At 43.7% G+C, this 13,657-nt stretch overlaps 1 protein-coding gene across 1 annotated transcript in view; it reads left to right on the plus strand.

Moving 5' to 3' along the window:
- Positions 1 to 13,657, plus strand: part of LOC122792184 (microtubule-actin cross-linking factor 1-like) — a gene marked incomplete in the record, with an annotated part of 3,579,694 nt that overhangs the window by 3,539,875 nt on the left and 26,162 nt on the right. Inside the window, 1 exon segment of the mRNA XM_044059907.1 lies at positions 4,406 to 4,529. Within this exon segment, the coding sequence (XP_043915842.1) occupies positions 4,406 to 4,529 (124 nt within the window).

The following is a 13,657-nucleotide window of genomic DNA, read 5'->3' on the forward strand; positions in this document are numbered from 1 at the left end:
GCCAGTTTCAAGTGCAGCAGATTCTTTTCTTTTATCCCCCCTCCGTGGAAGTCCCCCAGGGACACACTGATTTAAAGTTGACCGCCAGGTCTCCTCTAATGCCCCTTAAACCCAGAGTGCTACAGAGGGCCTATTGCCTGAAGGCTCAACTCATCCTCATTGTCCCCTTTTGGCATCGACAGATGTGGTTCCCCCTCCTATGGTCTCATCTCATGTATCCGCCTTGGATATTAGATCCAGTTTAGGATCTTATCTCCCACCCATGAGGACTACCCCCTCCTGATCTGAAGTCCCTGAGACTGATAGCTTGGTATCTATAGTTCCGATAATTGTCAGCAGGACAAATTTGCCTTCACCAGTGAAGGACATCATTTTGGCCTCCCAAAAGCCCTCTACAAAAAAGGTTTATTCCAGTAAGTGGAAGAGGTTCTCTATTTGGGCCTATCAGAGGGACATAGATCTCTTTTCAGCTCCGCTTGCCAGTATTTTGTCCTTTCTCTCTTGCATTTTTCAGCAAGGAACAAGTTTTTCTATGACTGCCTCCAGTTAGCAGCTATATCTAATTTTCATTTCGACGTCTGTCCTATCTTCTCTTCTAGGTTATGCAAAGCCTTTCTAAAAGGGGTGTTCTTGCTTAGGTCTCCCGTCAAAGACGCCCTCTCCTCCATATGATCTTACTTTGGTACTGCAGTCTCTGACATTACCCCCTTTTGAACCTGCTGCAACATGTGACATCAAGCTCTTACCTTGGAAAACTGCTCTTTTGGTGGCAGTTACCTCTGCCAAAAGAGTGTCTGAATTACAGACTCTTTGTATAAAACCTCCTTTTTTGATTTTCCATAAGGATAGGGTTTCCCTCTGAACCATTTCGTCTTTCATTCCTAAGGTGGCTTCAGAAACTAATCTAAACCAGTATATATCCAACTCCCTGTCTTTTTTCCCAATTTTTTCAATGAAGGAGAATACCAGCGTCATTGTCTAGATGTGTATAGGCAGTTACACTTCTACCTAAAGAGGACTACGGACTTCCGAAAATCAGATCAGCTCTTCGTGGCCACTGGCCTTCTCTCAGGTCAAAAGAGGCAGAGCGATTTCCAAAGTGTCCATCTCTCATTGGATTGTTTCTTGCATAGACCACATTTATCAGATTAATCATAAGAATCTTCCTGGACCTCTTAAAGCCCACTCTACTAGGTCAGTGGCTGCGTCTTTAGCGTTCTGGGTAGAACTTTCTTAGACAACATTTGTGCCATGGCTACTTGGTCAAATCCCCATAACTTTAAATCACACTACAAGTTGGATTTGATATCCAGGGGTAGGGCCTTGTTTGGTTCTTCTCTGCTTCAGCATGTCCTTCCGTGAGACCTCCCAGGGTTTTCAGGTAGCTGGGGTCTCTGACCCATCCACGATCAATAATGACACAGATAGCATCAGGTAAAGAGTTATGTACTTACCATAATCTGGAATCTGTGCTATCTAGTGTCATTATTCATCACGTTCCCACCCTCCATCATCACCCTCCTCGTGGCCATGAGACTATTGGGGCTGTTTCGTGTGAGTATGTGATCTTGTTACCAGGGTGAAATTGTCCCAGATGGGACTAGTATCTAGCAACTCAATCTGAGGATTGTGGGTAACAGGAAGTGAGGGGAGGAGCTCGTGCTTAGGAGCTGCCACTCACTTTTGCCGGCTTGGATCCCAGGTCGGATCCTAAACCCATCCGTGATGAATAGTGACACTGGATAGCATAGATTCCAAGTTATGGTAAGTACATAACTCTTCTTATATTTGCTACAGTTTTTGTAGTGAATGCTGTCCTAATGAGCATAACTTTTTGTGATGATTCTTGCTTGTTGTTGCAAACAGCAAGAAATAACCTTCATTAGAGGTGACTTTAACATGAGCAGATGTTTGAGGTAACATTTTGCAACATGTTTTTTTTCTAATTCTTCCTCATTGTAACTTAAAAGATTTATTTTGATATAGTGATGATGTCTTTCATTTGTCAGTACCTCACTAGAAAAAATGCAACATTCTATGCCAGTAGAGAGAAGAGGACTGAAGAAACTAGAGAGTCTTCCATTTTTGCTCACCTTGGGGTATATATAGCTTATGGGATATTTTGTAGCAAATGCTGGAGAACCGAAGAACTGCTTTGTATACAACATACCCGAGATATTTGTATGCATTATTAACTACTGACAAATATTCTGCTGAAAAAATACCGTTAACAGTAAGATCTTACTGTAGAAGTGCTACATGCTACATAACTGAAGTGCTTTTCAAAACAAATGCAAAAAGTAATTGCTCCCAGTTTCCACAGCTTTCATATCATAAGGTTGTGGTAGGAATTTAATGGAAGGCTTAAGAGAAAAAGCAGTTTCAAGTTATTTGGTAATTTAATTTTTCTGTTAGAATTGCTACAGTGTTAATGTGAGACGTGTACCACTCTTACAACTGTATTTAAAAGTGCTAAACATTTCTTGCAAATTCCTGTTTCGTGTAAAGCCATGTCAGGGAGGGTCCTGCAGAATCATACTGCTGGCAGCAGTGTACATGAAGTGTTTGCCCTTGAGCATAGTCCAAGTGAGATCTGCTCCCTTAGGTTTTGGCTAGTTCCTGCCACATCAAAATAAGGTTCACATTGCATCGTGGAGAGCAGAACTACTTTCCAGTGTTTGATGCATCTCATTCTCAGCCTAGTTCCATGCAGTGCTATCTTACCCAGACTAACTGTATAAAATTGCTGCGCGTGCACACACACAGATTTCTTGGAGGGGATAATAGTACTTTTTAGTGCCACACAACCTCTTGCTTTTGCAGTAACATGCTGCCACTAGCCAGACAAGTCTAGCACACCCAGGACACAAGTACTGTGCATTCTTAAAATGATAAAATGACACATACTCTTTAACTTATGGTAGCTAGTGGCTGAGCAAACTCTCTCCAAAAGTGGGTATCAGCAGTTGTTATTCAACAGTCTTGTGCAATTACCTTAATGTAGATGAATAAACAACCACCCACTTAACTTTTAAAACTGAATAATAAACTTCATTACTAAAAGAAATTAAGGCATTTCACTTTGTAAACAATATGTACAGATAAGTGTACTATTGCACAGGGAAATAATAAAGTAGATTATTTTGAATAGACAAACGGCATTAGAAAAACTCTGTTAGTCGAGTAGTCTTGCACTCTCACTAGACTTGTGGATCAAACATACACATTTGAGCACACTGATTCTGTGTAGCAAGCTGTCTGTTCTTATCTGTAGTTTGTGTAAAGATTTCTTCACTGCTCCGAGTCCATAAACTCCACTGAATGCTCCCAAGAAAAAAAGCAGATACTGATTAACTCTACTGCTGCACTAAAGTTTTAGGGAAGGATTGCATCATTTGAAGAAACTCCAGAAGGGCGCCCTGAAATGACAGTGGAAAATACTCAGGCAAGCAATCACTTTTTGGTAAAGGATTCTTCAGTTAACACTTCCTGCTGGGTCAGGTTTTTGAATTGGATCACATCCTACGTTGCAGATTTGCCTATATAATTAACAAGTTTTAGCCCAATTAATGTTTAATAATTTACCTGTGTGGGTGAGTAGCAGTTTTAAAGGCCTGGTGTACTTGTACTGAAAATTGTTGTGTTTCTTAGTTTTTCCCACAGATTTGATGCAGTTTCCTATAAAGTTTTGTACAGCTTTTAGCATTTCTCATTTTGCTACTTAATTTCATGCTAACATTTCTGCTCTTTTATGCTTCCTTTAAAAAGATTTGCAAGTATAACATACCAGAATTGTTGCACATGACATCTGTTGATAGGTCTAAACGAGCAAGTAATGAGAAGACTAATATGTTGGAAAGTTAATGCTGTGGGGTATTGCATATGTACATTTGTGACATTATGCTTTGTCACTATTTCAACTTGTCTGTTTATAGTCCAGTTCACTGAATCTGAAAAAGCGTGTTTATTTTTGTTTTGCAGTCTGTGAAAGTCAGCACATCATGTTTCTTTGGAAACTACTGAACAGCTATTTAATTTATTTATTGTGCATAGGAGAACAACAAATCAGGCCTCTGAAGTCCTCCTTTTCTTTGGGTGCTTTTTTATAAAGGAAAAAGAAAAGGCTTAGCCCATTCTACCTTACATGGATGGCTTATGCTGAATGAAGATGGTGATTTTTATATTGCAATATGCCGTTAATATTTGCTATCACCATTTTGTGGGCACTCTAAGCAAAAACAGTTCTAAAAAAAGTACTTGACCTTTAAGATCATTGTAGTCTCCTTTGAGAACGTAAACTGTTTCCTTTGACTAACATTTGAGTAAAATGACCATCCATTTTTGCAGTTCTCTTTGTCTAATGGTTCTTCATATTGCCTTTTTTTCTGTTTTTCTCTCATTCAAGACAACTCCAAACCAAGGCAGCAAGCTTAAACGACCAGCTTTTCACTCCAGCAAGGGTTCTTTGACAGGAGAAACAAGCACCTTCTCTTCACCTCCAAGCACAAGTGCCAAACCAAGTCGAACTGGTAAGTGTAAACGTGCTGTGAAGGAAAAAGTAAAGACTCACAGGCCAAACATTCCTGATATTTCTTTTGAATTGCTTTCATGTCTGTTTCCTTTAAGCTAGCCCTTATTTGATGGTAGGCATTTGTTTTTACAGCCCTGCAAAATAGAAATCATTCTGTATGTATTAGTAGCTGCAAACATAATCTATTTTAGTCAACACATTGCATGAAGTATAGCATGGGTTTCTTGCTCAAATAGATGCATTGGTTGTAAAGCTGCCCAGGATGAAACCTTCATCACTTCTAAGTCATTTGCTGAATGTTGATCTGTAACATTTAGAATTTAACTCATTCTTTGGTGGGCAAGACTTTTCTTTCTTTTCATTTAAAATATTTGACATCATTTGGTAAGAGAGGAATGATTTGCAAGCATTAATTTCGCATATAACACTCTGCTTTCACCATAGTTTCACACATCATTCCTACAAACCTGTATTGTTTTGTCACTGCTGTAATTGCATGCAGTGAATAAATAAAACTCTGCATTGTTCTGTCAGTGAATAGTAGGTATGCATTTCCATAGTAGACCCCACTATCTGTTGGCTGAATAGTGGTTCATGCAGTCTTTTTTTTAAATTTAATATCACTTGTGGTCATTTTGTCAAATGCAGAATGAATGTTTAAAAATATTTCACATCCCTTTGTGTTGTAGTTCCTGTGGGTGATCAGCATCTTTGGCTTTAGACTACTTTTGAGTAGCCTGTGTTTGGTTCAATTGAAATATTGATGCTTCACCTGCAGACAGCGATGCACTTAAAATTCTCTTGAATTCTGTCTGCAAAGAAGTCACACTGAAACAAGTCCAGTCAAGTTTATGTTATGTGAGGGGGAGTAGAGCCCATGCTTCTCCATACAATAGTTTCCAGATTCACTGCATATTGAGGAAAGATATTTTTCCTTCATTGAAGCAGCTGGCACGTACACACAGCTAAAATTAGTAAGAACATTGCTACTGTGTCTGCTTTTATGGAACATGTAAATTCACTGCAAAAGGCATAAGACAAAGTTAAGTTTTAATTTGATCGCAGACTGCACTACTGTTAGAAATTTTGCAACTCTAAAACTAAAAGCTCACCAGTGTTGATGATGCCATTGTTCAGTGGTTGAATGTTTTGGGTTATTGTTTTTTTTTCAATCCCTAGTGCATATGAGTAGTTCAGATTCATCAAGATTGCATTGACAGTACTGTTGTTACACAGTGTTGGTGTGCATTTGTCAGACAGCCCCCCCCTCCTGGGACACATTAAGCTTGTTTCCAGCTCCTTAGTCTTCATTAGAATTTATTTTTCTGGTTGGCACAGTTGTTGTTCTGGCAGTCTTCACTGGAAGAGTTGCTCTTCTAGCCAGCCTGCCATCACTGGTAGTGACAGGAGCATACTCATGAAAGCCCATAAAGGCGAGGGACAGTGCCTCTGAGTTCTTTTCTACCATCATTTGGTTCTCAAGCAGAACAAAACTTGATGATGATCTGCATGTCTTTTAATGGGGTTCATAGGAGATGACTAGACTAATGGCCCTGGGTCCCTTAAAAGCCTAGCCAAGAGTTTATCCCAAAAAGAAATCTCAGTCAGCACTTGTCACCTGTCAATGAGGCTCACAGGTGGAACTCCTGGGACAAATTTGTGGTTTCCCATCCAGCGAGGTACTCTGACATGATGGGAAATCTATTCCAGAGATGGGGCAGCCTCTGGAAGGCAAACCACTCTCTCCAGCAGGTTTTGTTGATGATGCATATTAGATTCAGGCCTTTCGAGCTTGTAATGCGCGAGGAGTTAGATTTATGGATATGGAGCATGTCTAGTAGGGCAGGGTCCGAGATTGCTTTGTAGGTGAGATGCATGTCACCTCTGAGCAATCTGTACAGTACCAAGTAGAGTGTTAGTGATTTGAGCCTGTCCACATAGAACAGGTGTTGGAGGCCATGGATTCTCTTTGTGAGGTATTTCTGTGGCCTTTCCAGTTGGTGCAGATGTTTGGAGAGGTACATACCAAATGGCATTATACTCAATTATTGGCCTAATGAGGGAGGGGTATAGAGGGGTAATAACCTCTTTTTTTTCTGGATGCAATACCTTTACTTAGGAGAGGAACCAGGTATAAGGCTTTTTCTGATCACTGCTGTTACATGATGGTTGAATGTGAGATTATGAACCAGATACCCAGGTCTCTCACCACAGGTTGTGTGTTTACGGGGTTGCTGTTAATGTGGGTTTCACATTGTTTGCCATGTGATTCAAATACACTCAACCCAAAAATCGTCACTTGGTGCCAGCTTGGTGACTAATCATTCACAAGGTGCCCTGTTTAAAAAAAATAAATAAAAGGTGGGCTGGGGCAGGTGTAGAGCCAGCTGGTTCTAGTCAATCACCAAAAGAATTTGAGCAACCTAAACCTTGGTAATGGAAATTAGCTGTATCCGCATAGAAAATCACATAAATGGAGGGGGAGATGCTGAGCTGGGGTAGGAGATAAAACATACAGCTGTATATTGTTAGGCTCAACTCTTTGCAAAGCATAGGCTACTGAAACATGTTTCGCAGTCAGTGCTAGTCTTTCTCTTGCTTTGGAGTCGCTGTTGATGAGAAAACCTTGATGGCCATTAGTGCAGAGGGTTAAAGCTGTAAGCTGTTAATGAGCTGCTTCCTGTAGTCCAGGATTTGATTCCCTCAGCTTCCATTTGCCTACTGTATGACTTTGAGCAAGTCAGTTAACCAGACATTGCTCTGAGGTAATTGGGAAACTGGGCTAGGCTCCTCAGTGGTCTCTGTGACCATCTATCTAATGAAAACGTATGATCCTATGAGTATGGTGATACTTACAAGTCCCTGATTGGGAGCTGTGATGTGGGGTTTCTCAGCATATGAGAAGTTGTCTCACTGTATAATTGTGTCACAGAAAAGTCTTGATGGTAGTTTTTGCCTATTCACCAGAAATCTGTTGTCTTCTTGGAGAGGGTTCGTGAGGTGCTGAAAAGGGTGCCATCTACTGAGTCTGTCTGAGCGCTGATGTGGGATTGATGGATATAGCTGGAAGGAGTGTGACTAGGAGGAACAGCCTGCTGGATCTGAACCCATTTTTGTGAGTAGTTAGATTTCTGTGCACAACATGGATTGTCAGTAACGGATATGTTTGATCACAAGGATGTTCATAATTGTATGTGGCACCAGAGCAGCTTGGGTTAAAGGGTTTTTGGCTGTATCATCAGGCCTCACAACATATGCTGTTAAGTTGTCTATCTCGCCTTCATTCTTGCTGGTTGGGATCGGAGCCGATCCTCGGCTCCGACTCAGCCATCTTCTATAGCTCAAGAGCTGTTTACTGGCTGGAGGCTACCCCTTATCCCATGATGCCTAGCGATAGCTACCCAGATCTCGTTTGCCGCTTCAGCTGCGAGGTGTCATTTTTCTGGCTCAGGCTCGTATAAGTTTTTTATAGAACTTTCTTACCATTAGAAATAGTCCTCTTTCTGGTTTATTGTTAACTTTTAGTCTTGTTTTTCTCTGTTAGCTAGTGTTTTATTGTAGCTTTCCTCCCCTTCCTTGTAGAACTCGTTTAACTTAGAGAGTTCTCCCCCTCTCCCCCTTATCCTCTTCTTGTCAGGTTAGCTGTTTAGGTTAGAGGCTTTCCGTCTATCTTTCTTTCTTAGGCTAGCCGTTTAAGTTAGAGGCTTTCCTATTAAAAAAAAAAAAAAACTTTAGTGTTAGTCTGCTAGTATAGTGTATTTTTGTGTAGACTGTATTTGCTTAATAGTTTTTGTTGTTGTATTTCTAGTGTTCTTTTTTCAGGATGTCAAAAGAATCCAAAGTCTCTGGATTCAAGAAGTGTGACTCATGCTGTCAGAAAATGTCTCTGACAGATGGGCACACTTCTTGTGTCTATTGTTTAGGCGCCGTGCACCTGCAGGACTCTTGTTCTATCTGCCATGCATTTAGCCCAAGAGTTCTGCAGGAGCGTAAAAAATAAGCTTATTCTTAGGGGTCTTTTAAAGCCCCAGGATTCACCGGCCAAGACTCAGCCTGTGAAATCCCCTAAATCTTCCAAGCCTTTGGCTCCAAGTTCGGAGCCGTCCTTGGTTCAGATTCCACCTTCTACTTTGGTTCTGGCTAGTACTGATAAGACTATCTCCCCGTCGGCTCCATCAGGATCTTCGGAGCCATCGCGGAGCCACAAGAGGTAAAGGTCCCCTTCCTTGGAATCTATTCATTCGGCTCCTCAGTCTCCCCTGCTTCAGAGCAAGCGCAGTCACAGATCTTACAAAAAGAAAACACACCCACCAGGGCAGATTCCAATAAAAAGGACGTTAGAAGCACCACAAAGTCCAGTAATTGTCTCAAGGAAGGCAAATTCACCAAAAGAATTTTAATGAACACGCTGACAGGTACAGACTGTACCTGTCAGCGTGTTCATTAAAATTCTTTTGGTGAATTTGCTTTCCTTGAGACAATTACTGGACTTTGCAGTCACAGATCTTCTCACTCCTCTCGGTCCTCCAGGCTGTCGGATCATGATGTGGAGAGAGTGGTCAGTAGATTGCTGAAATCGCAGGCACTTGCCAAGATGTTGTCCAGCCCTCCTCAACAGGTGTCTACTCCGTCCACTTCTACCGATGTTCCTCCTCCAACTCCATTGAGTTTAGAGTCAGAGTTCGTTGGGGTTCGAGTAGTCGAACCGTCTGCTCCGATAACACTATCTCCTTTGGTTCCATCGTCTGCTCCAATACTCTCGATGGTGTCATCCTTCGAGGGATCTGGGTGCCGGGGCTCCCTCATCAGCTCCGAGGGGGCGAGTGGCATCGGACACTTGTCCGACCCCGTTTTCCCTCTCGGAGCTTCGGCGCAGGTGAGCTCAGCTTCTACATCAACCTCGGAGCCGTCTCCCTCGGTGCGGAGAAAGATTCCAATTTCCTCGGAACCGGAGCTTTCTCTGCATCGTGACAGGGATGCATTCGATGTCATGAGGAGTGTGCTGGCCACTGAGTCAGTTCCACTATCGGCCCCACCGGCTCCAACCCCTGTAGTGCCTGTGCCAACCTCTGCTCCTCCTCCAGATGCTAAGTGTAGGGAACCAGCGCTCCAGGACACCCCATTGGGTGTTTCCTCTTCTTCCGAGGCCTCCCCTGATCATTCATAGGAGTCCCATCATAAGAAGAAGTGCAAGAGGAAGCACATTAACTCCCCTGAGTCTGTCACTTCTGATACAGACTTAGATGATTCGGAAGGGTCCCCGAGATCCCCCTCTGAAGATGTTTCCTTCTCTGACATCCTAGAAATGCTTAAGCAGAGGGGGAACTGGAATCCCCTAGCCCCTACCGAGGATGAGTCTGTATTTCTGGATGCGTTCGGTTCCCAACCTTCACCTCCTGGGTTTCTCCGCCTTTCGATCCACTTATGGCAGTGGTGGCTCGAAAGGCGTGGTCAGCTCCAGATACAGTGGAACCAACTCTGAGGAGACCTGGCAAGTTCATGTCTGCACCCCATGATAAGCAGTTCCTTACCAAAGGTGTCCCTGTTGATGCCATGGTGGTAGCAGCAGCCACCAAAAAAGAGTTAGCGGAGACCTCTTCGTCTGTCCATCCTCCTAACAAGGAGTCTAGGACTATGGACAGATACGGGAAATGAATGTTTGCTTCAGCGACCTTCTCTATGAGGTCACTGAACTACTTATGCCATTTTACCCAGCTTCAGAGGGATCTCCTTAAAGAGCTCGGAGATACCCTTCAAGATCCATCAGCTGAGGGGGCTCAAGCTAAAGTAGCTTCCCAGGTGGCGACTCTTAATTCTATAGTCAACTCCTCCATGAGGCTCATTTCCTATGCAGCCGATGGTGCAAGTAGAGCCGCAGGTACGTGTGTAGCCCTTAGGAGGCATGCATGGATGCGGCTGTGCAATTTTTTGGAACCCTTTTGAGCGTCATTCACCAACACCCCCTTTGATGGACCACAGGTGAAAGACACTTTGACTAGGTGTGAGCAAGAAACACGTAGTGATTTTTCCTCCAGGGGCAGAGGGGGAAACACTAACAACAGATGCTGCCCTCGTGGCAGAGGGGGTCCGCAGAACCAGGGCAACAGAGAATCTTTCTCTGATAAGCCCTTTCAGCATCCCTGAAGGGTTGCCCGGCTGCTCACCTCTGGAGGCAGTCGGGGGAAGACTTTCACTGTACCCAAAAGCCTGGCAAAATTTAACGCAAGACAAATGGGTATGGTCCATTATATCCAGAGGTTACAAAATTCCCTTCTGTCAACCCTCCTTGCAGTCAAGGAAATCCCTTCCAGATGTTCCACCCAGTCTGAAGGACCAAGCAGTCATAGAAGTTTCAAAACTGCTAGAAAAAAAGTCATCCAAGAAGTCCTGGCAGACAAGCACGGATCCGGAACTTACTCAAGGTTCTTTTTGGTACCAAGAAAGACAGGGGACTGGAGTCTGATTCTGGATCTCAGCAGACTAAACAGGTCTGTACAAAGAACAAAGTTTCGGATGGTCACGCTACAGTCCAGTCTACCCTCTCTGGGTCAGGACAATTGGATGTGCTTGATAGATCTTCAAGACGCGTACTACCATATCAAGATGGACAGGCGCTCCAGGAGATTTCTTCGCTTCCGGCTGGGAGCCAGTCATTACCAGTTTAGAGCTCTGCCCTTTGGCCTCACCACAGCCCCCAGGATGTTCACCAAATGTATGGCAGTAAGGGATTCCAGGTGTTTCCATATCTAGATGACTGGCTCCTCACTGCTACTACCAGGCATCAACTTCTACAGGCCAGGGACTACACAATCACAATCTGCTCCCAGCTAGGCATTACAGTAAATTTTGAAAAATTTGCCTTGTTGCCCTGTCAATCTATCACCTACATAGGAGCAGACTTAAACACAAGGAACATGTTCGCAAGACTACCGCTAGACAGGGTATCTACAGTTCGTCAGCAAGTACAAATTTTGATGCAGAGCAAAAGAATCCAAGTCAAGTTCGTCCTTCAAACTCTGGGTTCCATGGCAGCAGCCATTCTTTTAATCCCACTGGCCCACTTTCACATGAGAATCCTTCAGTGGCTTCTGTTCACACAGTGGTCTTTCCAACAGCTGCCCATGTCTCACATGATTATGATTACGGAAGCATCCAAAAGGCACCTTTCCTGGTGGATGGTCTCCCCACTAGTGACTCAGGGCAGACCCTTCATTCAGGCCCTCCGGTAGCCACAGTGACCACAGACGCCTCCCTGATAGGGTGGGGGGGGGCATTATCAGGGCAGGACAGTCCAAGGCACTTGGCAGCCTCACGAGTACCATCTGCACATAAACGTCCTAGAAATGAGAGCCGTGCTCCTAGCGCTGCAAGCCCTTCAGGACTCTCTTCCTTCTGGGACCATCGCAGTTCAAACAGACAACATGTCAGTGGTGTGGTGCATCAACAAGCAGGGCGGAACCAGGTCCTACCCCCTGTGTCGAGAAGCACTCAGACTGTGGCAGTGGGCGATTTCCTCCCAATGTTTTCTGATTGCGACCACATCCCTGGGAGGTCCAACGTCATAGAGTACAGGCTCAGCAGAGCTATCCTCATGCCTCACAAGTGGTCTCTAAATCAGGAAGTTGCGGATCTTATTTTCCACAAATGGGGACAGCCTTGCTGCGACCTCTTTGCCACCCCCTTCAACAGCAAATGCAGCAACTACTTCTGCCTTCTTCCACTTCCAGGTCACTCACCCAGAGACGCTGTAGTCCATGATTGGCCTCAGGGACTACTTTATGCATTTCCTCCATTTCCCCTGATTCCAAAACTCATACAGAAAGCAATAATGTTGGGTTGCAAAATGATCCTCATTGCCCCCTACTGGCCTCGACAGATATGGTTCCCATTCCTGCACCATTACCTTCTCGATCAGCCTTGGACTCTGGATCCGATTCCAGACCTACTGATTCATCAATCAGGCGGATTGCATCAATCCCTCCAAACTCTCCAGCTCACAGCTTAGTTGCTCCACTTTCTACCTTAGCCAGGCTTCCCACCATTTCCCCGGCGGTGCGTGAGGTTATTGTCTCCTCTCACGAGTCCACAACCAGAAAAACTTATGCTAGTAAATGGAAACGTTTTTCTTGTTGGGCAGAGGCTAGGAACGTAGATCCCTTTTCAGCCCCAGTCCATGAAATTCTGGAATTCCTAGCACAGCTTTTTAATTCTGGGTCCGCTTCTGCTACAATTAGCGACCATTTCTAACTTTCATGTTGGTTTATCAAATTCAAATATTATGTCTCACAAGCTCTGTAAAGCCTTTTTGAGAGGGACCTCTCTCATTGGGCCTCCACTGAGAGATCCCCCTTCTCCTTGGGACCTTAATTTGGTACTAACTTCCTTAACTCTGCCCCCTTTTGAACCAGCAGCGTCCTGCTCCATTAAGTTTCTATCTTGGAAGACACTCTTTCTGGTAGCTATTACTTCAGCCAGATGCGTCTCTGAACTTCAGGCACTATGTGTTCATCCTCCATATTTTTTTTTTCATAAGGGCAGGGTTGCTCTGAGGACTAATCCTTTGTTTCTTCCGAAAGTCTGCTCAGAAAATAATTTGAACCAATCTATAGACCTTCCTGTGCTTTTCCCTAACCACATCAACAAGGCAGAATACAAATTACACCAATTGGATGTTCATAGACAATTGCGTTTTTACCTGCACAGGACTAAAGAGATAAGGAAGTCAGACCAACTATTCCTTTCTTATGCTCTAGGCAAACAAGGTCTCCCAGTTTCCAAGGTAACCTTATCCAGGTGGTTGTCTCACACTATTACTTTAATTTATCAATTAAGACACAAAGAGTTACCTATTAAACTGAAAGGTCATTCTACTAGGGCCTTGGCCACCTCTGTAGCCTTCCAATCTAGGTTGCCCTTGGATTTTATCTGCACAGCTGCTACATGGGCAAATCCTCACACTTTTATTTCTCATTACAAGCTAGATATGGTCTCCAGGAGCAGAGCTGCCTTTGGTTCCACTGTTTTCTTGAAGAGTCTGTTCCAATGAGCCGCCCAGGACTATAGGTGCTAGGGATGCTGTCCCAATTAGCAAGAATGAAGGCGAGATAGACAACTTAACACAAAGAA

The sequence above is a fragment of the Protopterus annectens genome, chromosome 1.part2 (genome assembly GCF_019279795.1).
Source record: "Protopterus annectens isolate FY-2018-M chromosome 1.part2, PAN1.0, whole genome shotgun sequence".
Taxonomy (NCBI): domain Eukaryota; kingdom Metazoa; phylum Chordata; order Ceratodontiformes; family Protopteridae; genus Protopterus; species Protopterus annectens.